The following is a 24,494-nucleotide window of genomic DNA, read 5'->3' on the forward strand; positions in this document are numbered from 1 at the left end:
TGGGTATGGTGGCTGCGTGGAGTGGCCTCCACGCTCACCTGACCTGACCCCATTGGACTTCTTTCTGTGAGGTCACATCAAACAGCAGGTGTATGCGACCCCTCCTCCAACATTGCAGGACCTACGACGACGTATCACAGATGCTTGTGCAAACGTGTCACCTACCATATTGCACAACGTGCAGCAAGATACAGTATGCTGTGCACAGTCCAGATGTGCATTGCAGCTGACAGTGGCCACTTAAGCATCAAAGTTAAATAAGTGCCATATGTGTGACCAGCATTCAATGTTTTGGGGGGGTCATGGGTTTCATATCATAGCATTTCTGTATGCAAGGTGTCGATTTGTATTGAATTGATGATGCCCTACAATTTTTTAATTCACTTTTTCTTCGGCGCTCCATTGGGAGACCCAGACGATTGGGTGTATAGCACTGCCTCCGGAGGCCACACAAAGCAATTACACTAAAAAGTGTAAGGCCCCTCCCCTTCTGGCTATACACCCCCAGTGGGATCACTGGCTCACCAGTTTTCTGCTTTGTGCGAAGGAGGTCAGACATCCACGCATAGCTCCACTGTTTAGTCAGCAGTAGCTGCTGACTATATCGGATGGAAGAAAAGAGGGCCCATACTAGGGCCCCCAGCATGCTCCCTTCTCACCCCACTTGTGGTTTGTAAGGTTGAGGTACCCATTGCGGGTACAGAGGCTGGAGCCCACATGCTGCTTTCCTTCCCCATCCCCCTGAGGGGCTCTGAGGAAGTGGGATCTTACCGGCCTCCAAGCCCTGAGGCCGGGCTCCGTCCACAGACCCATTGAACCTGCTGGATAAGGAGCCGGGGTACCGTTCAGGGACAAGGCCCTGCAACTTTCAGGTACTCTGTGTCCCCGTACAGACAGGCACGCACACGCCAGACTTGCTGGGTGTGTTAGTGCGCCGGGGACAGTAGCGCTCCACGCTGGGCTTGGATCACAGCAGCTTAGCTGTGTGGATTCATGTGCTGGGAACTACCGCGCCGGCCACTCTCGGAGCGGCGGCGCGGCTGGGACTTGTAGTGCGCCGGGGACTTAGCGCCGACCACGCTTTTACGGCGGCGGCGCTTATAAATTTAGTCCCCGGCTTTTGCGGCCTAGCTCCGCTTCGTTCCCGCCCCCTCCCTGTCAATCAGGGAATGGGACAGACGCTGTGCAATCGTCAGCGCCGAGGGCTGGAGCCTTATTTACATGCTCCAGCCCTCTCACTAGGCACAGTGGGACGCAGGTTTCCCGCTTTTGGTCTGAGCACGCCCAGGGCCCGCCCCCCCCCCTCCACAGGACGCCGGCAGCCATTCCTGCATGCAGTCTGGCTGGAGGACGGACACAGGCTCTGGGAGACCCAGACTAGGGATTTCTGGCGACCACACACCCGCGTTTAGCGGGCGGTAAGCAGCACATTAGTGCTGGCCCCACTAGTGCCACAGTGTGTATTGGTGTACTTTTTCCTGTACCAGATATATATATATATATATACTGCACTGTACGGTCGCTTCTTGGCTGTATACCCCTATATTGCTCTGAGGAGACAGCAACATGTCATCCACAAAACGCAAGGGTGCCAAGGCACGGGCTGTATACTCTGCTTGTACAGCATGTGGGGCTAATCTACCAGCAGGCTCCAACGACCCTCATTGTGTGCAATGTTCAGTCCCAGTGGCACTTCGTCAGCCAGAGCATATGGTGGTGGTAGCCCAGGCAGAGGCGCCTGTGAACCCTGCCCCGGTGACGGGGACAGAATTTGCAGTCTTTGCTGATAAAATGTCTGTGACTATGACAAAAATCCTGGAGACCTTGCAGTCCAGGCCAGTGGCTCAGACCATGGACTCTGCTGTGGCTATGTTCCCAGGTCCCCCTCAGTTGGAACTAATCCGTACTTCGAGGGGGTCCCAGGCATCACAGGCTGAGGGCTCTGATTCTGATGACAGTCCCAGGCCGCCTAAGAGAGCTCGCTGGGAGAGACCCTCCACGTCGTCACGCGGGTCAGGGTCTCAGCGAGAAGGGTCTCTATATGATGAGACAGAGGTGGGTGATCAGGAGTCTGGTCCTGACACCGCACTCAATTTGGATACGCCAGATGGTGACGCCATGGTAAACGACCTTATAGCGGCCATCAATAGGCTGCTGGATATTTCTCCACCAGCCCCTTCAGCTGAGGAGGCAGCTGCCCAGCAGGAGAAATTCCATTTCCTGTATCCCAAGCGTAAATTGAGTACTTTTCTGGACCACTCTGACTTCAGAGAATCAATCCAGAAACACCATGCTTATCAGGACAAGCGTTTTTCCAAACGTCTTAAGGATACACGTTATCCCTTTCCCCCTGACGTGGTCAAGCGCTGGACCCAGTGTCCAAAAGTGGACCCTCCAATATCCAGGCTTGCAGCTAGATCCATAGTTGCAGTGGAGGATGGGGCTTCACTTAAAGATGCCAATGACAGACAGATGGACCTTTGGTTGAAATCTGTCTATGAAGCTATTGGCGCGTCGTTTGCTCCAGCATTCGCGGCCGTGTGGGCGCTCCAAGCTATTTCAGCTGGTCTGGCACAGGTGGACTCTTTCTTAAGTCCAGCAGTGCCGCAAGTGGCGTCCTTAACTACGCAAATGACTGCGTTTGCGACCTACGCTATCAATGCGGTACTAGAATCTACGAGCCGTACCTCAATGGCATCCGCCAACTCTGTAGTTTTGCGCAGAGCCTTGTGGTTAAAAGAATGGAAAGCAGATTCTGCTTCTAAAAAATGTTTAACCAGCTTGCCACTATCTGGAGACAGACTGTTTGGTGAGCAATTGGCGGAAATCATTAAACAGTCCAAAGGTAAGGACTCTTCCTTACCCCAGCCCAGATCAACTAAACCTCAACAGAGGAAGTGGCAGTCAAAGTTTCGGTCCTTTCGAGGCTCGGGCAAGTCCCAATTCTCCTCGTCCAAAGGGACTCAGAAAGAGCAAAGGAGCTCTGATTCCTGGCGGTCTCACTCACGCCCCAAGAAAGCAGCCGGAGGTACTGCTTCCAAGGCGGCTGCCTCATGACTTTCGGCCGCCTCCCTCCGCATCCTCGGTCGGTGGCAGGCTCTCCCGCTTTTGCGACATTTGGCTGCCACAGGTCAAAGACCAGTGGGTAACAGACATTTTGTCTCACGGGTACAGGATAGAGTTCAGTTCTCGTCCTCCGCCTCGGTTCTTCAGAACTTCCCCACATCCCGACCGAGCAGATGCCCTTCTGCAGGCGGTGCATTCTCTAAGAGCAGAAGGAGTGGTGGTCCCTGTTCCTCTTCGGGAACAAGGACAAGGTTTTTACTCCAATCTCTTTGTGGTGCCAAAAAAGGACGGCTCATTCCGTCCTGTTCTGGACCTAAAACTGCTCAACAAGCATGTGAACGCCAGGCGGTTCCGGATGGAATCCCTCCGCTCAGTCATTGCCTCAATGTCTCAAGGAGATTTCCTAGCATCAATAGACATCAAAGATGCTTATCTCCACGTGCCGATTGCTACAGAGCACCAACGCTTTCTACGTTTCGTGATAGGAGACGACCATCTTCAGTTCGTAGCTCTGCCATTTGGTCTGGCGACAGCCCCACGGGTGTTCACCAAGGTCATGGCGGCAGTGGTAGCAGTCTTGCACTCTCAGGGACATTCTGTGATCCCTTACTTGGACGATCTACTTGTCAAGGCACCCTCTCAGGAGGCATGCCAACTCAGCCTGAACGTTGCACTGGAGACTCTCCAGACGTTCGGGTGGATCATCAACTTCTCAAAGTCAAATCTGTTACCGACCCAATCACTGACGTATCTTGGCATGGAGTTTCATACTCTCTCAGCGATAGTGAAGCTTCCGCTGGACAAGCAGCGGTCACTACAGACGGGGGTGCAGGCTCTCCTTCAAAGTCAGTCGCACTCCTTAAGACGCCTCATGCACTTCCTCGGGAAGATGGTGGCGGCAATGGAGGCGGTTCCGTTTGCGCAGTTTCATCTGCGCCCACTTCAAGGGGACATTCTCCGCCAATGGGACGGGAAGTCAACATCCCTGGACAGGAAAGTCTCCCTTTCCCAGACGGCCAAGGACTCTCTGCAGTGGTGGCTTCTTCCCACCTCATTATCACAGGGAAGATCCTTCCTACCACCGTCCTGGGCGGTGGTCACGACAGACGCGAGTCTGTCAGGGTGGGGAGCAGTTTTTCTCCATCACAGGGCTCAGGGTACGTGGACCCAGCAGGAGTCCACCCTTCAGATCAATGTTCTGGAAATCAGAGCAGTGTATCTTGCCCTACTAGCCTTCCAGCAGTGGCTGGAAGGAAGGCAGATCCGAATTCAGTCGGACAACTCCACAGCGGTGGCATACATCAACCACCAAGGGGGGACACGCAGTCGGCAAGCCTTCCAGGAAGTCCGGCGGATTCTGATGTGGGTGGAAGCCACGGCCTCCACCATATCCGCAGTTCACATCCCCGGCGTAGAAAACTGGGAAGCAGACTTCCTCAGTCGCCAGGGCATGGACGCAGGGGAATGGTCCCTTCACCCGGACGTGTTTCAGGAAATCTGTCGCCGCTGGGGAAGGCCGGACGTCGACTTAATGGCGTCCCGGCACAACAACAAGGTCCCAACCTTCATGGCACGGTCTCGCGATCACAGAGCTCTGGCGGCAGACGCCTTAGTGCAAGATTGGTCGCAGTTCCGGCTCCCTTATGTGTTTCCACCTCTGGCACTCTTGCCCAGGGTGCTACGCAAGATCAGATCCGACTGCAGCCGCGTCATACTCGTCGCCCCAGACTGGCCACGGAGGGCGTGGTATCCGGATCTGTGGCATCTCACGGTCGGCCAACCGTGGGCACTACCAGACCGACCAGACTTGCTGTCCCAAGGGCCGTTTTTCCATCGGAATTCTGCGGCCCTGAACCTGACTGTGTGGCCATTGAGTCCTGGATCCTAGCGTCTTCAGGATTATCCCAAGGGGTCGTTGCCACCATGAGACAGGCTAGGAAGCCCACGTCCGCTAAGATCTACCACAGAACGTGGAGGATATTCTTATCCTGGTGCTCTGCTCAGGGAGTGTCTCCCTGGCCATTTGCATTGCCTACTTTTCTTTCTTTCCTGCAATCTGGGTTAGAAAAAGGTTTGTCGCTCGGCTCCCTTAAAGGGCAAGTCTCGGCGCTATCCGTCTTTTTTCAGAAGCGTCTAGCACGACTTTCTAAGGTACGCACGTTCCTACAGGGGGTTTGTCATATTGTACCCCCGTACAAGCGGCCGTTAGATCCATGGGATCTGAACAGGGTACTGGTTGCCCTCCAGAAGCCGCCCTTCGAGCCTCTGAGGGAGGTTTCACTTTCTAGACTATCACAGAAAGTGGCTTTTTTGGTAGCGATCACATCTCTTCGGAGAGTGTCTGAGCTAGCAGCGCTGTCATCCAAGGCTCCCTTCCTGGTCTTCCACCAGGACAAGGTAGTGCTGCGACCCATTCAGGAGTTTCTCCCGAAGGTGGTATCCTCGTTTCATCTTAATCAGGATATCTCTTTGCCTTCTTTTTGTCCTCATGCAGTTCATCGCTATGAGAAGGATTTACATTTGTTAGATCTGGTGAGAGCACTCAGAATCTACATTTCCCGCACGGCGCCCCTGCGCCGTTCGGATGCACTCTTTGTCCTTGTCGCTGGTAAGCGCAAAGGGTCGCAGGCTTCCAAGGCCACCCTGGCTCGATGGATCAAAGAACCAATTCTTGAAGCCTACCGTTCCGCTGGGCTTCCGGTTCCATCAGGGCTGAAGGCCCATTCTACCAGAGCCGTGGGTGCGTCCTGGGCACTACGACACCAGGCTACGGCTCAACAGGTGTGCCAGGCAGCTACCTGGTCGAGTCTGCACACTTTCACCAAACATTATCAGGTGCATACCTATGCTTCGGCGGACGCCAGCCTAGGTAGAAGAGTCCTGCAGGCGGCAGTTGCCTCCCCGTAGGGGAGGGCTGTCTTGCAACTCTAACATGAGGTATTTCTTTACCCACCCAGGGACAGCTTTTGGACGTCCCAATCGTCTGGGTCTCCCAATGGAGCGCCGAAGAAGAAGGGAATTTTGTTACTTACCGTAAATTCCTTTTCTTCTAGCTCCTATTGGGAGACCCAGCACCCGCCCTGTTGTCCTTCGGGATTTTTGGTTGTTTTTCGGGTACACATGTTGTTCATGTTGAATGGTTTTCAGTTCTCCGTCGTTACGTCGGAGTGAATTTGTTTAAACCAGTTATTGGCTTTCCTCCTTCTTGCTTTTGCACTAAAACTGGTGAGCCAGTGATCCCACTGGGGGTGTATAGCCAGAAGGGGAGGGGCCTTACACTTTTTAGTGTAATTGCTTTGTGTGGCCTCCGGAGGCAGTGCTATACACCCAATCGTCTGGGTCTCCCAATAGGAGCTAGAAGAAAAGGAATTTACGGTAAGTAACAAAATTCCCTTCTTCTTTGTCGCTCCATTGGGAGACCCAGACAATTGGGTGTATAGCTTCTGCCTCCGGAGGCCACACAAAGTATTACACTTTAAAAAGTGTAACCCCTCCCCTCTGCCTATACACCCTCCCGTGCATCACGGGCTCTTCAGTTTTATGCTTTGTGTGGAAGGAGGCACACATCCACTCATGCATTCTCATTTTAGTTATATCGGTTGGAAGAAAAGTGGGCCCCCACGGGGCCCCCGGCATGTTCCCTTCTCACCCCACTACGTCGGCGGTGCTGTTAAGGTTGAGGTACCCATTGCGGGTACAAAGGCCGGAGCCTCATGCCATCTCCTTCACCATCCCTTAGCGGCTCTGGGAGAAGTGGGATCCTGAGCGGTCATCCATTCACTGGGACCGTGCTCCCTCCGCAGCCCCTGTGGGAATCTGTCGGACAGGAGTCTATTTATCCTCAGGGACCGGGCCCTGCATCACTAAGGTACTCTGTGTCCCCATGGGGGATGTGCATGGAGCGCCTTCATCCCGGACGCTGCAGCAGCTGCTTATTGGTGACGGCCGGCAGACTTCCGCGCCGACCGTGCCTGCTTGTCGGCCGCGGTGTTAAATTTAGTCCCCGGCTTCAATTGCGGCCTAGTAGCAAAACTCCCGCCCCCGGGCCTGTCTATCAGGGGTAAGGGCGGGACTGCCGACCTGACGTCGGATGTGAGGGCCGGAGCATCCTGTATGTTTCCTCCCCCCTCACTGATCACTGTGGGGACTCCAGATTCCCGCACTTTTCTAGCGCCGCCCACGGCCCCACTCCTCCCCAGAGAGCTCCGGCAGCCATTTTTTTGGCATTCTGCCGGTGGAGGATTTCCAGGAAAGAGCTCTGCAACGCTGGGAGACCTAAGGCAGGGAATCTGGAGGACACACGCTCCGCTTTTTAGCGGTCGGTAAGCCACACCGGTCACCCGGTGCTGGTCCCCTTAGGGTGCCGGAATAGATACTATATATTTATATTTCTTCGGCGCTCCATTGGGAGACCCAGACGATTGGGTGTATAGCACTGCCTCCGGAGGCCACACAAAGCAATTACACTAAAAAGTGTAAGGCCCCTCCCCTTCTGGCTATACACCCCCAGTGGGATCACTGGCTCACCAGTTTTCTGCTTTGTGCGAAGGAGGTCAGACATCCACGCATAGCTCCACTGTTTAGTCAGCAGTAGCTGCTGACTCTATCGGATGGAAGAAAAGAGGGCCCATATAGGGCCCCCAGCATGCTCCCTTCTCACCCCACTTGCGGTTTGTAAGGTTGAGGTACCCATTGCGGGTACGGAGGCTGGAGCCCACATGCTGCTTTCCTTCCCCATCCCCCGGAGGGGCTCTGTGGAAGTGGGATCTTACCGGCCCCCAAACCCTGAGGCCGAGCTCCATCCACAGACCCAGAGACCCTGCTGGAGGAGCTGAGTACAGTCAGGGACAAGGCCCTGCAACGTTCAGGTACTCTGTGTCCCCGCACAGACAGGCCACGCACACTCCAGGCTTGCTGGGTGTGCTAGTGCGCCGGGGGCACTAGCGCTGCGCGCTCGGGTTAGAGTCACTGCAGCTTAGCTGAGTGACTTTATGTCTTGGGAACTACCGCGCCGGCCGCTCCGGGAGCGGCGGCGCCGCTGGGACTTGTAGTGCGCCGGGGACTCGCGCTGCCCGCGCTTTTACGGCGGCAGCGCTCATAAATCTAGTCCCCGGCTTTCTTCAGCGCTCTATTGGGAGACCCAGACGATTGGGGTATAGCTACTGCCTCCGGAGGCCACACAAAGCACTACACTAAAAAGTGCAAGGCCCCTCCCCTTCTGGCTATACCCCCCCGTGGTATCACGGGTTCTCCAGTTTTCAAGCTTTGTGCGAAGGAGGTCAGACATCCATGCATAGCTCCACAGATTTTAGTCAGCAGTAGCTGCTGACTATTTCGGATGGAAGAAAAGAGGGCCCATATAGGGCCCCCAGCATGCTCCCTTCTCACCCGTTGATGGTGTTGTAAGGTTGAGGTACCTATTGCTGGTACGGAGGCTGGAGCCCACATGCTGCTTTCCTTCCACATCCCCCTGGGGGGCTCTGAGGAAGTGGGATCCTGCCGGCCTCAAAGCTCTGACGCCGGCTTCCATCCACAGACCCATTTGAACCTGCTGGATACGGAGCTGGAGTACCGTTCAGGGACATGGCCCTGCACCATTACAGGTACTCTGTGTCCCCGTACACACAGGCACAGCACACTCCAGACTTGCTGGGTGTGCTAGTGCGCCGGGGACAGTAAAGGGTTACAGTCACTGCAGCTTTGCTGAGTGACTTTGTGTATTGGGAACTACCGCGCCGGACGCTCCGGGAGCGGCGGCGCGGCTGGAACTTGTAGTTCGCCGGGGACTGGGCGCCGACCGCGCTTTTACGGCGGCGGCGCTTATAAATCCAGTCCCCGGCTTCTGCGGCCTAGTGCCGCTTCGTTCCCGCCCCCTCCCTGTCACTCAGGGAAGGGGACAGACGCTGAGCAATCAGCAGCGCCGAGGGCTGGAGCCTTATTTACATGCACTGCACACTGTCGGACGCCGGATTCCCGCTCTGACTTGGGGCACGCCCACGGCCCGCCCCTCCTCACACGAGCTGGGGAAGACGCCGGCAGCCATTACTGCAGTCCGAGCTCGGACTTTCGGCAACCAGGCAGGACGGTGGCGACCATACACCCGCTTATAGGCGGGCGGTAAGCGGCACACATAGTGCTGACCCCAATATATACTGCAGTGTGTACATGTGTATTTTAACTGCATAGGTCGCTATATGCCCGCTTGGAGAGCGACACATCAGCAGCAGGAAAGCAGGTGTGCTAAGGCACAGGCTTTCTAGGCTGCTTGTATTGCACGTACTGAAGTGTTCATTTGTGTTTATGCTTGTATGCTATACACTGCACTGTACAGTCGCTAGTCTTAGCTATATTCTCCTGGAATGGCTAGACTACAGCAGCAGAAAACCAAGGGTGCTGGGGCACAGGTTTTTTTCTATGCTGCTTGTATTGCATGGGCTGCAGTGTGCATTTGTACTTGTGCTTGTATGCTATACATTGCACTGTATGGTCACTCTTCTGGGCTATATTCCCCTAGATGACTAGTCTACAGCAGCAGAAGAGCAGAGGTGCCAGGGCACAGGCTTCTATGCTGCTTGTATTGCTTGTGCTGCAGTGTTCATTTGTACTTTATGCTTGTATGCTATACATTGCACTGTACGGTCACCAATCTTGGCTATATACTTCTAGATGGCTAGTCGGCAGCGGCAAAAAAGCAACACAGATTTTCAGTGCTGTTTTTACTACATGGGATGCTGTTCATGACACCGTCCCATTGTGTGCATGCTCCCCTGTAGCACTTCGTCTGCCGGGGTCTCTAGCACTTCGTCTGCCGGGGTCTCTACTAGTCGTGGCCAAAGAAACCACCTGTCATCCCTGTCCAAGGACAGGGACGGAGTTGCAGTTTCGACAGATATATTGTCATAAGATAGAGACTTGCAGTCCAGACAGGCCATGGGCAATCTTCCTGACCAACCTCATTTGGAACGGGGGGGGGTCCCAGGAGGACTCTCTGTATGATAAGGCAGCTCTCCAGGACTTTGATCCTGACATCGCTATCAATCCGGATACACCGGATGGTAACGCCATACGGAATGATCCTATAGCGTCCATCAATGGAAGGTTGGATCTTTCTCCCTCAGCTCCCCCAGTGGAGGAGTCAGCTTCACAGCAGGAGAAGTCCCTTTTCAGTATCTCAAACGGATATTGAGTATTTTTCTGGCCACGCTGACTTCAGAGAAGCAGTCCAGAAACACCACGCTTACCAGATAAGCGTCTTCTCCAAACGTTTTTAAGATACACGTTATCCCTTTTCCCCTGACGTGGTCAAGCGCTGGACCCAGGGTCCAAAGGTGGATTCTCCAATCTCCAGGCTTGCGTCTAGAGCCATAGTTGCACTGGAGATGGGGCTTCACTTAAAGATGCCATTCACAGACAGATGGACTCTGGTTGAAATCTGTCTAGGAGGCTATCGGCGTGTCGGTTGCTCCGGCATTCACAGCCGTATAGGCAACCTAACCTTTTCAGCTGTTCTTGCGCAGCTGGCCTTGAGCACATGTACATCTGTACCGCAGAGGCGTCCGTAACTCCGCAATGTCTGCACTGCGACTTACCCTATTAATGCTGTCCTAAAAGTACAGTCGAGGTTTCGGTCCTTCCCAAGCTCGGGCAGGTCCCAATTGTCCTCGTACAAAAGGGCTACAAAACCTAAGACGGGCTCAGATTCCGGCCGGGCTCAATCACGCCCAAGGAAGGCAGCCGGAGGAACCGCTACCAAGGCGGTCTCCTCATGACTCTCAGCTCTCTCTCTCTCTCCGCATCCGCGGTTGATGGCAGACTCCCCCGCCTTTGGCGACATTTAGCTGCCACAGGTCACAGACCGGTGGGTGACGGACATTGTGCTCACGTGCACAGGACAGTGTTCTGTTCTCGTCCTCCGACTCCATTCTTCAGAACGGCCCCACCTCCCCACCGAGCAGATGCCCTGCTGCAGGCGGTGGACGCTCTAAGAGCAGAAGGAGTGGTGATCCCTGTCCCCCCTCAGGAACGAGGGCGAGGGTTTGTACTCCAATCTCTTTGTGGCTCCAAAAAAAGGACGGCTCCTTCCGTCCTGTTCTGGACCTAAAACTGCTCAATAAGCATGCGAACGCCAGGCGGTTCCGGATGGACTCCCTCCGATCCGTCATTACCTCAATGTCTCGAGGAGACTTCCTTGCCTCAACAGACATCAAAGATGCCTATCTCCACGTGCCAATTGCTACGGAGCACCAACGTTTTCTACGTTTTGTGATAGGAGACGACCATCTTCAGTTCGTAGCTCTGCCATTCGGTCTGGCGACAGCCCCACGGGTGTTCACCAAGGTCATGGCAGCAGTGGTAGCAGTCTTGCACTCTCAGGGACACCCAGTGATCCCTTACTTGGACGATCTACTCGTCAAAGCACCCTCCCTCGAGGCATGACAACGCAGCCTGAATGTTACGCTGGAGACTCTCCAGACTTTCGGGTGGATCATCAATTTGGCAAGGTCAAATCGGTCACCGACTCAATCACTAACGTATCTCGGCATGGAGTTCACACTCTATCAGCGATAGTGAAGCTTCCGCTGAACAAGCAGCGTTCACTGCAAACAGAGGTGCAGTCTCTCCTTCAAGGCCAGTCGCACCCCTTAAGGCGCCTCATGCACTTCCTAGGGAAGATGGTGGCAGCCATGGAGGCAGTTCCCTTTGCGCAGTTTCATCTGCGCCAACTGCAAGGGGACATTCTCCGCCAATGGGACGGGCAGTCAACCTCCCTGGACAGGAAAGTCTCCCTTTCCCAGACGGCCAAGGACTCTCTGCAATGGTGGCTTATTCCCACCTCATTGTCACAGTGAAGATCTTTCCTACCCCCATCCTGGGCAGTGGTCACGACAGATACGAGTCTGTCAGGGTGGGGAGCAGTTTGTCTCCGCCACAGGGCTCAGGGGACGTGGACTCAGCAGGAGTCCACCCTTCAGATCAATGTTCTGGAAATCGGGGCAGGGTATCTTACCCTACTAGCTTTCCAGCAGTGGCTAGAAAGAGAGCAGATCCGAATCCAGTCGGACAACTCCACAGCGGTGGCATACATCAACCACCAAGGAGGGACGCGCAGTCGGCAAGCCTTCCAGGAAGTCCGGCGAATCCTCATGTGGGTGGAGGACACAGCATCCACCATATCCGCAGTTCACATCCCGGGCGTAGAAAACTGGGAAGCAGACTTCCTCAGTCGCCAGGGTATGGACGCAGGGGAATGGTCCCTTCACCCGGACGTGTTTCAGGAAATCTGTCGCCGCTGGGGGGTGCCGGACGTCGACCTAATGGCGTCTCGGCACAACAACAAGGTCCCGGCATTTATGGCACGATCGCGCGATCACAGAGCTCTGGCGGCAGACGCCTTAGTGCAAGATTGGTCGCAGTTCCGGCTCACATATGTGTTTCCACCTCTGGCACTCTTGCCCAGAGTACTGCGCAAAAAATCAGATCCGATTGCAGCCGCGTCATACTCGTCGCCCCAGACTGGCCGAGGAGATCGTGGTACCCGGATCTGTGGCATCTCACGGTCGGCCGACCGTGGTCACTACCAGGCTGGCCAGACTTACTGTCCCAAGGGCCGTTTTTCCATCGGAATTCTGCGGCCCTGAACCTGACTGTGTGGCCATTGAGTCCTGGATCCTAGCGTCTTCAGGATTATCCCAAGGGGTCGTTGCCACCATGAAACAGGCTAGGAAGTCCACCTCTGCTAAGATCTACCACAGAACGTGGAAGATTTTCTTAACCTGGTGCTCTGCTCAGGGAGTGTCTCCCTGGCCATTTGCATTGCCTACTTTTCTTTCCTTCCTGCAATCGGGGTTAGAAAAGGGCTTGTCGCTCGGCTTCCTTAAGGGGGAAGTCTCGGCACTATCCGTGTTTTTTCAGAAGCGTCTAGCACGTCTTTCTAAGGTGCGCACGTTCCTACAGGGGGTCTGTCGTATCGTACCCCCGTACAAGCGGCCGTTAGATCCATGGGATCTCAACAGGGTATTAGTTGCTCTCCAGAAGCCGCCTTTCGAGCCTCTGAAGGAAGTTTCCTTTCTCGCCTGTCACAGAAGGTGGCGTTTCTCGTTGCGATCACATCGCTTCGGCGAGTGTCTGAGCTGGCAGCTCTGTCATCCAAGGCTCCCTTCCTGGTGTTCCACCAGGACAAGGTAGTGCTGCGCCCCATTCCGGAGTTACTCCCTAAGGTCGTATCCTCATTTCATCTTAATCAGGATATATCCTTGCCTTCCTTTTGTCCTCATCCGGTTCACCGGTATGAAAAGGACTTACGTTTGTTAGATCTGGTGAGAGCACTCAGACTCTACATTTCCCGCACGGCGCCCATGCGCCGTTCCGATGCACTTTTTGTCCTTGTCGCTGGTCCGCGCAAGGGGTTGCAGGCTTCTAAAGCCACCCTGGCTCGATGGATCAAAGAACCAATTCTAGAGGCCTACCGTTCTGCGGGGCTTCCGGTTCCTTCAGGGCTAAAAGCCCACTCAACCAGAGCCGTGGGTGCGTCCTGGGCATTACGACACCAGGCTTCGGCTCAACAAGTGTACCAGGCAGCTACCTGGTCCAGTCTGCACACTTTCACCAAGCATTATCAGGTGCATACCTATGCTTCGGCGGATGCCAGCTTAGGTAGAAGAGTCCTGCAGGCGGCAGTGACACCCCCGTAGGGGAGGGCTGTTTTGCAGCCCTAACATGAGGTATTTCTTTACCCACCCAGGGACAGCTTTTGGACGTCCCAATCGTCTGGGTCTCCCAATAGAGCGCTGAAGAAGAAGGGAATTTTGTTACTTACCGTAAATTCCTTTTCTTCTAGCTCTTATTGGGAGACCCAGCACCCGCCCTGTTGTCCTTCGGGATGTTTTTGTTGTTTGCGGGTACACATGTTGTTCATGTTGAACAGTTTTTCAGTTCTCCGATGTTACTCGGAGTTAATTTGTTTAAACCAGTTATTGGCTTTCCTCCTTCTTGCTTTGGCACTAAAACTGGAGAACCCGTGATACCACGGGGGGGTATAGCCAGAAGGGGAGGGGCCTTGCACTTTTTAGTGTAGTGCTTTGTGTGGCCTCCGGAGGCAGTAGCTATACCCCAATCGTCTGGGTCTCCCAATAAGAGCTAGAAGAAAAGGAATTTACGGTAAGTAACAAAATTCCCTTCTTTGCGGCCTAGTTACGGTTCGTTCCCGCCCCCACCCTGTCACTCAGGGAAAGGGAGAGACGCTGTGCAATAGGCAGCGCCGAGGGCTGGAGCCTTATTTACATGCTCCAGCCCTCTCACTGGGCACAGTGGGGACGCAAGTTTCCCGCTCTTGGTCTCAACACGCCCAGCGCCCGCCCCTCTCCACAGGACGCCGGCAGCCATTCCTGCATGCAGTCTGGCTGGAGAACGGACACAGGCTCTGGGGGACTCAGACAAGGGACTCTGGCGACCACACACCCGCGTTTATGCGGGCGGTAAGCTGCACTTAAGTGCTGGCCCCACTAGTGCCACAGTGTTATTTGGTGCATTTTTTCCCTGTACCATATATATTTATATTGCACTGTACAGTCGCTTCTTGGCTTATACCCTCATTGCTCTGAGGAGACAACAACATGTCATCCGCAAAACGCAAGGGTGCCAAGGCACAGGCGGTATGCACTGCTTGTGCCGCATGTGGGGCTAATCTACCGGCAGGTTCCAATGACCCCCATTGTGTGCAATGTTCCATCCCTGTGCCACTTCGTCAGCCAGAGTCTATGGTAGTAGTGGCCCAGGCAGAGACGCCTGTGAACCCTGCCCCGGTGACGGGGACAGAATTTGCAGTTTTTGCTGATAAGATGTCTGTGACTATGACAAAAATCCTGGAAACCTTGCAGTCCAGGCCAGTTTCTCAGACCATGGACACTGCTGTGTCTATGCTCCCCGGTCCCCCTCAGTTGGAACTAATCCGTACTTCAAGGGGGTCCCAGGCATCACAGGCTGAAGACTCTGACTCGGATGACAGTCCCAGGCAGCCTAAGCGGGCTCGCTGGGAAAGACCCTCGCCGTCATCACACTGGTCAGGGTCTCAGCGAGACGAGGCTCTGTATGAGGAGACAGAGGTGGGTGATCAGGAATCTACTCCTGACACTGCTCTCAATCTAGATACCCCTGATGGTGACGCTATGGTAAATGACCTTATAGCGGCCATCAATAAACTGTTGGATATTTCTCCCCCAGCCCCTTCAGCAGAGGAGGCAGCTGCACAGCAGGAGAAGTTCCAGTTCCGGTATCCTAAGCGTAAATTGAGTACTTTTCTGGACCACTCTGACTTCAGAGAATCAGTCCAGAAACATCATGCTTATCCAGATAAGCGTTTCTCCAAACGTCTTAAGGATACACGTTATCCCTTTCCCCCTGACGTGGTCAAACGCTGGACCCAGTGTCCAAAGGTGGACCCCCCAATCTCCAGGCTTGCGGCTAGATCCATAGTTGCAGTGGAAGATGGGGCTTCACTTAAAGATGCCAATGACAGACAGATGGACCTTTGGTTAAAGTCTGTCTATGAAGCTATCGGCGCGTCGTTTGCTCCAGCATTCGCGGCCGTGTGGGCACTCCAAGCTATTTCAGCTGGCCTGGCACAAGTGGACTCTATCATACGTCCAGCAGTGCCGCGAGTAGCGTCCCTAACCTCGCAAATGTCTGCGTTTGCGACTTACGCTATCAACGCTGTCCTGGACTCTACGAGCCGTACCTCAATGGCGTCTGCCAACTCTGTGGTTTTGCGCAGAGCCTTGTGGTTAAAGGAATGGAAAGCAGATTCTGCTTCCAAGAAATGTTTAACCAGCTTGCCACTATCTGGAGACAGACTGTTTGGTGAGCAATTGGCTGAGATCATTAAACAGTCCAAGGGTAAGGACTCCTCCTTACCCCAGCCCAGATCGAGCAAACCTCAACAGAGGAAGTGGCAGTCGAGTTTTCGGTCCTTTCGAGGCTCCAGCAAGACTCAATTCTCCTCGTCCAAAGGGACTCAGAAGGAGCAAAGGAGCTCAGATTCCTGGCGGGCTCATTCACGCCCCAAGAAAACAACCGGAGGAACCGCTTCCAAGGCGGCTGCCTCATGACTTTCGGCCTCATCCCTCCGCATCCTCGGTCGGTGGCAGGCTCTCCCGCTTTTGCGACATTTGGCTGCCACAGGTCAAAGACCGGTGGGTAGCAGACATTTTGTCTCACGGGTACAGGATAGAATTCAGTTCTCATCCTCCGCCTCGGTTCTTCAGAACCTCCCCACATCCCGACCGAGCAAATGCCCTTCTGCAGGCGGTGTGCTCACTAAGAGCAGAAGGAGTGGTGATCCCTGTTCCTCTGCAGGAACAAGGGCAAGGTTTTTACTCCAATCTCTTCGTGGTTCCAAAAAAGGACGGCTCGTTCCGTCCTGTTCTGGACCTAAAGCTGCTCAACAAGCATGTGAACGCCAGGCGGTTCCGGATGGAATCCCTCCGCTCGGTCATTGCCTCAATGTCTCAAGGAGATTTCCTTGCATCAATAGACATCAAAGATGCTTATCTCCACGTGCCGATTGCTACAGAGCACCAACGTTTTCTACGTTTCGTGATAGGAGACGACCATCTCCAGTTCGTAGCTCTGCCATTTGGTCTGGCGACAGCCCCACGGGTTTTCACCAAGGTCATGGCGGCAGTGGTAGCAGTCTTGCATTCTCAGGGACACTCGGTGATCCCTTACTTGGACGATCTACTTGTCAAAGCACCCTCTCAAGAGGCATGCCAACACAGCCTGAATGTTGCGCTGGAGACTCTCCAGACTTTCGGGTGGATCATCAACTTTCCAAAGTCAAACCTGGCACCGACTCAATCACTAACGTATCTTGGCATGGAGTTTCATACTCTCTCAGCGATAGTGAAGCTTCCGCTGGACAAGCAGCGGTCTCTACAGACAGGGGTGCAGTCTCTCCTTCAGGGTCAGTCGCACCCCTTAAGGCGCCTCATGCACTTCCTAGGGAAGATGGTGGCAGCAATGGAGGCAGTCCCGTTCGCGCAGTTTCATCTGCGTCCACTTCAATGGGACATTCTCCGCCAATGGGACGGGAAGACAACTTCCCTAGACAGGAAAGTCTCCCTTTCTCAGACGGCCAAGGATTCTCTGCTATGGTGGCTTCTTCCCACCTCATTATCGCAGGGAAGATCATTCCTGCCCCCATCCTGGGCAGTGGTCACGACAGACGCGAGTCTGTCAGGGTGGGGAGCAGTTTTTCTCCACCACAGGGCTCAAGGGACGTGGACTCAGCAGGAATCCACCCTTCAGATCAATGTTCTGGAGATCAGGGCAGTGTATCTTGCCCTATTAGCCTTCCAGCAGTGGCTGGAAGGAAAACAGATCCGAATTCAGTCGGACAACTCCACAGCGGTGGCATACATCAACCACCAAGGAGGGACACGCAGTCGGCAAGCCTTCCAGGAAGTCAGGCGGATTCTGATGTGGGTAGAGGAAAGAGCATCCACCATATCAGCAGTTCACATCCCGGGCGTAGAAAACTGGGAAGCAGACTTCCTCAGTCGCCAGGGCATGGACGCAGGGGAATGGTCCCTTCATCCGGACGTGTTTCAGGAAATATGCCGCCGCTGGGGGGTGCCGGACGTCGACCTAATGGCGTCTCGGCACAACAACAAGGTCCCGACCTTCATAGCGCGGTCTCGCGATCAAAGAGCTCTGGCGGCGGACGCCTTAGTGCAAGATTGGTCGCAGTTCCGGCTCCCTTATGTGTTCCCACCTCTGGCACTCTTGCCCAGAGTGTTACGCAAGATCAGATCCGATTGCGGCCGCGTCATACTCGTCGCCCCAGACTGGCCGAGGAGGTCGTGGTACCCGGATCTGTGGCATCTCACGGTCGGCCAACCGTGGGCACTACCAGACCGTCCAGACTTACTGTCCCAAGGGCCGTTTTTCCATCGGAATTCTGCGGCCCTGAACCTGACTGTGTGGCCATTGAGTCCTGGATCCTAGCGTCTTCAGGATTATCCCAAGGGGTCGTGGCCACCATGAGACAGGCTAGGAAGTCCACTTCTGCTAAGATCTACCACAGAACGTGGAAGATTTTCTTATCCTGGTGCTCTGCACAAGGAGTATCTCCCTGGCCATTCGCGTTACCTGTCTTTCTTTCCTTCCTGCAATCTGGGTTGGAAAAGGGCTTGTCGCTCGGCTCCCTTAAAGGGCAAGTCTCGGCACTATCCGTGTTTTTTCAGAAGCGTCTAGCACGACTTTCTCAGGTGCGCACGTTCCTGCAGGGGGTTTGTCATATCGTACCCCCGTACAGGCGGCCGTTAGATCCGTGGGATCTAAACAAGGTCCTTGTTGCTCTCCAGAAGCCGCCCTTCGAGCCTCTGAGGGATGTGTCACTTTCTCGACTCTCACAGAAAGTGGCCTTTCTGGTAGCGGTCACGTCTCTTCGGAGAGTGTCCGAACTAGCAGCGCTGTCATCCAAGGCTCCTTTCCTGGTGTTCCACCAGGACAAGGTAGTGCTGCGCCCCATTCAGGAGTTTCTCCCTAAGGTGGTATCCTCTTTTCATCTTAATCAGGATATCTCCTTGCCTTCCTTTTATCCGCATGCAGTTCATCGGTATGAAAAGGATTTACATTTGTTGGATCTGGTGAGAGCACTCAGAATCTACATTTCCCGCACGGCGCCCCTGCGCCGCTCGGATGCACTCTTTGTCCTTGTCGCTGGTAAGCGCAAAGGGTCGCAGGCTTCCAAAGCCACCCTGGCTCGATGGATCAAAGAACCAATTCTTGAAGCCTACCGTTCTGCTGGGCTTCCGGTTCCATCAGGGCTGAAGGCCCATTCTACCAGAGCCGTGGGTGCGTCCTGGGCATTACGACACCAGGCTACGGCTCAACAGGTGTGCCAGGCAGCTACCTGGTCGAGTCTGCACACTTTCACCAAACATTATCAGGTGCATACCTATGCTTCGGCGGACGCCAGCCTAGGTAGAAGAGTCCTGCAGGCGGCAGTTGCCTCCCCGTAGGGGAGGGCTGTCTTTGCAGCTCTAACAGGAGGTATTTCTTTACCCACCCAGGGACAGCTTTTGGACGTCCCAATCGTCTGGGTCTCCCAATGGAGCGCCGAAGAAGAAGGGAATTTTGTTACTTACCGTAAATTCCTTTTCTTCTAGCTCCTATTGGGAGACCCAGCACCCGCCCTGTTGTCCTTCGGGATTTTTGGTTGTTTTTCGGGTACACATGTTGTTCATGTTGAATGGTTTTCAGTTCTCCGACGTTACTTCGGAGTGAATTTGTTTAAACCAGTTATTGGCTTTCCTCCTTCTTGCTTTTGCACTAAAACTGGTGAGCCAGTGATCCCACTGGGGGTGTATAGCCAGAAGGGGAGGGGCCTTACACTTTTTAGTGTAATTGCTTTGTGTGGCCTCCGGAGGCAGTGCTATACACCCAATCGTCTGGGTCTCCCAATAGGAGCTAGAAGAAAAGGAATTTACGGTAAGTAACAAAATTCCCTTCATTTCTGTTCGGTCGGGCTGTATACCCTTTCCCATATACCCTCAGTGATCACTCTCCTAGGAGACAACAGCATGTCGTCCACAAGGAGCAAGGGTGCCAAGGCACAGGGTTATTTTGCCACCTGTACCTCTTGTGCGGCTAAGTTACCTGCGGGTTCCACCTACCCTCACTGTGAGCAATGCTCAACCCCTGTTTTGCTTGCTCAGCCGGAGCCTCGGTCACTAGTGGGCCCCTCGGCTCAGGTAGACCCCCCTGCTCCCCCTGTCCAGGCGGCAGGGACAGAGTTTGCCGTTTTTGCTGAAAAACTCTGAGTCACTCTCAGGACTCCTGCCCGGACCACAGTCCCAGACCGGCTAAGCGGGCCCGCTGGGAATCTTCCCCGACTTCTTCACGCTGCTCGCATTCCCAGCTTGAGGACTCTCTGGAGGACGAGGCGGACGTCGCAGCTCAGGGCTCTGACCCTGACGTTGCTCTCAATCTTGATACACCTGAAGGGGACGCCTTAGTAAATGACCTTATCTCGTCCATCAACCAGGTGTTAGATATATCTCCCCCGCCTCCTCCTGTAGAGGAGTCGACTTCTCAGCAGGAGAAACACCAGTTTCGGTTCCCTAAACGTACACGGAGTGCGTTTTTCGATCACTCTAACTTCAGAGATGCTGTCCAGAAGCCCAGAGCGGTTCCGGACAAGCGCTTTACTAAGCGCCTTACTGACACACGTTACCCCTTCCCCTCTGACGTAGTTAAGGGTTGGGCTCAATGTCCCAAGGTGGATCCCCCAGTCTCTAGATTGGCGGCTAGATCTGTGGTATCGGTTGCAGATGGCTCATCGCTAAAGGATGCCACGGACAGGCAGATAGAGCTCCTGGTGAAATCCATCTATGAAGCCACGGGCGCGTCTTTTGCCCCGGCTTTTGCAGCCGTGTGGGCACTCCAAGCTATCTCAGCTTGTCTGGCTGAGATTAATGCGGTCACACGTAATTCTTCTCCGCAGGTTGCGTCTTTGACTTCTCAGGCGTCAGCTTTTTCTTCCTACGCCATGAACGCAGTTCTAGACTCTGCTAGCCGTACAGCGGTGGCATCCGCTAACTCTGTGGCAGTCCGCAGGGCCATGTGGCTGCGCGAATGGAAGGCAGACTCGGCTTCCAAGAGGTTCTTAACCGGTTTGCCGTTTTCTGGCGACCGCTTGTTTGGCGAACGATTGGATGAGATTATTAAGGAATCCAAGGGAAAGGACTCCTCCTTACCCCAGTCCAAACCGAAGAGACCTCAGCAACGGAAAATACAATCGAGGTTTCGGTCCTTTCGTCCCTCCGCCAAGCCTCAATCCTCTTCGTCCAGCAGGCCGGAGAAAGGCCAGAGGAACTCCTATGCGTGGCGTGCTAAGCCACGCCCCCAAAAACCCGCCGGAGGCAATGCCTCCAAGGCGGCCTCTTCATGACTCTCGGCATCCCCGAACCGCATCCTCGGTCGGTGGCAGGCTCTCCCGCTTTTGCGACGCCTGGTGGCCACATGTTCAAGACCGATGGGTGAGAGACATTCTGTCTCACGGTTACAGGATAGAGTTCAGCTCTCGTCCCCCGACTCGTTTCTTCAGAACCTCTCCGCCCTCCGAGCGAGCCGATGCACTTTTTCAGGCGGTGAACGCTCTGAAGACAGAAGGAGTTGTGATCCCTGTTCCCCCCCAGGAACATGGTCGCGGCTTTTACTCCAACTTGTTTGTGGTGCCAAAGAAAGACGGCTCGTTCCGTCCCGTTCTGGACCTCAAACTGCTCAACAGACATGTGAGCACCAGACGGTTTCGGATGGAATCTATCCGCTCGGTCATCGCTTCGATGTCACAAGGAGACTTCCTAGCATCGATCGACATCAAGGATGCTTATCTCCATGTGCCGATCGCATCCGAACATCAACGCTTTTTGCGTTTCGCCATCGGGGACGAACACCTTCAGTTCGTGGCATTGCCTTTCGGCCTGGCGACAGCCCCACGGGTGTTCACCAAGATCATGGCATCGGTTGTGGCGGTCCTACACTCTCAGGGCCACTCGGTGATTCCCTACTTAGACGATCTTCTGGTCAGGGCACCCTCTCAGATGGCGTGTCAAAACAGCCTTTCCGTCGCTCTGGCGACTCTCCAGCAGTTCGGGTGGATCATCAACTTCCCAAAATCCAAGTTGACACCGACCCAATCACTGACGTACCTTGGGATGGAGTTTCATACTCAGTCAGCGGTAGTCATGCTACCGCTGGACAAACAGCTGTCGCTGCAGGCAGGGGTGCAATCTCTTCTTCGGGGTCAGTCACACCCCTTGAGGCGCCTTATGCACTTCCTGGGGAAGATGGTGGCAGCGATGGAGGCAGTGCCCTTCGCGCAATTCCATCTGCGGCCACTCCAGTGGGACATTCTCCGCAAATGGGACAGGAGGTCGACTTCCCTCGACAGGAACGTCTCTCTTTCCCTTGCAACCAAGACGTCACTTCAGTGGTGGCTCCTTCCCAACTCTCTGTCGCAGGGAAAATCCTTCCTACCCCCAACCTGGGCTGTGGTCACCACGGACGCGAGCCTGTCAGGGTGGGGGGCGGTTTTTCTCCACCACAGGGCTCAGGGAACCTGGACTCCGATAGAGTCATCCCTTCAGATCAATATTCTGGAGATAAGGGCAGTGTATCTAGCCCTATTGGCCTTTCATCGGTGGCTGGAGGGCAGGCAGATCCGGATCCAGCCGGACAACGCCACTGCCGTCGCATACATCAACCACCAAGGCGGCACTCGCAGTCGTCAAGCCTTCCAGGAAGTCCGCCGGATTCTGCAGTGGGTGGAAGCCACAGCTTCCACCATCTCCACAGTTCACATCCCGGGTGTAGAAAACTGGGAAGCAGATTTTCTCAGTCGTCAGGGCATGGACGCGGGGGAATGGTCTCTTCACCCAGACGTGTTTCGAGAGATCTGTCGCCGCTGGGGAACGCCGGACGTCGACCTCATGGCGTCACGGCACAACAACAAAGTCCCGGCATTCATGGCCCGGTCTCAAGATCACAGAGCTCTGGCGGCGGACGCATTTCTAGTGGCAGTTACATCGCTCCGTAGAGTGTCGGAGCTGGCAGCGCTGTCATGCAAAGCCCCCTTCCTGGTTTTTCACCAGGATAAGGTGGTTCTGCGTCCTGTTCCGGAATTTCTCCCTAAGGTGGTATCTCCTTTTCATCTCAATCAGGATATCTCCTTGCCTTCATTTTGCCCTAATCCAATTCACCAGTGTGAAAAGGATTTGCACTCATTAGATCTGGTGAGAGCACTCCGGCTCTACGTGTCTCGCACGGCGCCCCTGCGCCGTTCAGATGCGCTCTTTGTCCTTGTCGCTGGCCAGCGTAAGGGTTCGCAGGCTTCCAAGTCAACCTTGGCTCGGTGGATCAAGGAACCGATTCTTGAAGCCTACCGTTCTTCTGGGCTTCCGCTTCCTTTGGGGTTGAAAGCCCATTCTACCAGAGCCGTGGGTGCGTCCTGGGCATTGCGGCACCGGGCTACGGCTCAGCAGGTGTGTCAGGCAGCTACCTGGTCTAGTCTGCACACTTTCACGAAACACTATCAAGTGCATACCTATGCTTCGGCAGACGCCAGTCTAGGTAGGCGAGTCCTTCAGGCGGCGGTTGCCCACCTGTAAGAGGGGGTCGTTTTCGGCTCTTTTTATCGAGGTATTCTTTTACCCACCCAGGGACTGCTTTTGGACGTCCCAATTGTCTGGGTCTCCCAATGGAGCGACAAAGAAGAAGGGAATTTTGTTTACTTACCGTAAATTCCTTTTCTTCTAGCTCCTATTGGGAGACCCAGCACCCGCCCCTGTTCCCTTCGGGCTGTTTTGTTCTTTTGTGTACACATGTTGTTCATGTTGAATTGTTCTTTTGGTTCATGGTTTTCAGTTCTCCGAACATCCTTCGGATTGAATTTACCCTAGACCAATTTATAAGTTTCCTCCTTCCTGCTTTTGCACCAAAACTGAGGAGCCCGTGATGCACGGGAGGGTGTATAGGCAGAGGGGAGGGGTTACACTTTTTAAAGTGTAATACTTTGTGTGGCCTCCGGAGGCAGAAGCTATACACCCAATTGTCTGGGTCTCCCAATAGGAGCTAGAAGAAAAGGAATTTACGGTAAGTAAACAAAATTCCCTTCTTTTCTCTATTTCGTTCCGTTTTCGAGATAAAAATGCGAACTCCGTTGTTTTCCACCAGGTGGCGCTATAGGTGGTTTCATTGCGTAGCGCATGGCTACTTTACTATACCTAGACACCACTTCTATACCTATAGCTGCCGCCGTTTTCAAGTTAATGGCGGTGCACAGGATATGGGTAGACACACTTTATAAGTAATACACATTCCCTACTTTGTTAGCATAGTCTTCCTCCTATTCTCAAACTAGCGATGAGTCGGTAAGCATGTGTCCAGTCCTGTCAGCTTCTTCCAGATGGAAAACTGCTAATCATCCACTGCTAATAATGCGGCCCTGATTTGTTCTCTCTCCACGTCTCGCAGGGTCTGGAGTGATCAGCAAGATCTACTCTGCTAAAGAGCCCGCTGACATAAGCCCTAAGAAGAAGGCAGAAGTCATTGACCTGACCATCGACAGCTCCTCTGAAGACGAGGATGAGCCATCACGGAAAAGGAAATGTCTGTATATGCCGGACACACAGGGGTCTCCGATGAAAGGGTACGGAGATTATTGTCTAATCAACCTCCCCCACCCCCCACAAGATCAGGAGTAGTGTCCTATATGTTTTATATTTTCACTTTATAAATCTATTTTGATAGGTTTCTTCTAGTCTGTAACAAAAGAAACCTCCCGCCTAGCATTACACCTAACATTGTATCTTGGATTGTATGTGTGGGACATTGACTCATTATTTATTTTTAATTTATTTTTTTTAAAG

General features: G+C 54.1%; 1 protein-coding gene across 2 annotated transcripts in view; it reads left to right on the plus strand.

Moving 5' to 3' along the window:
• Positions 1-24,494, plus strand: part of PIAS2 (protein inhibitor of activated STAT 2) — a 262,659-nt gene that overhangs the window by 160,663 nt on the left and 77,502 nt on the right. For both annotated transcript variants that reach the window (XM_075327463.1, XM_075327470.1), the window contains exon 11: positions 24,100-24,274. In XM_075327463.1, the coding sequence (XP_075183578.1) occupies positions 24,100-24,274 (175 nt within the window). The remainder of the gene's footprint in view (positions 1-24,099; positions 24,275-24,494) is intronic.

Source organism: Anomaloglossus baeobatrachus, chromosome 1, assembly GCF_048569485.1.
Source record: "Anomaloglossus baeobatrachus isolate aAnoBae1 chromosome 1, aAnoBae1.hap1, whole genome shotgun sequence".
Classification (NCBI taxonomy): Eukaryota; Metazoa; Chordata; class Amphibia; order Anura; family Aromobatidae; genus Anomaloglossus; species Anomaloglossus baeobatrachus.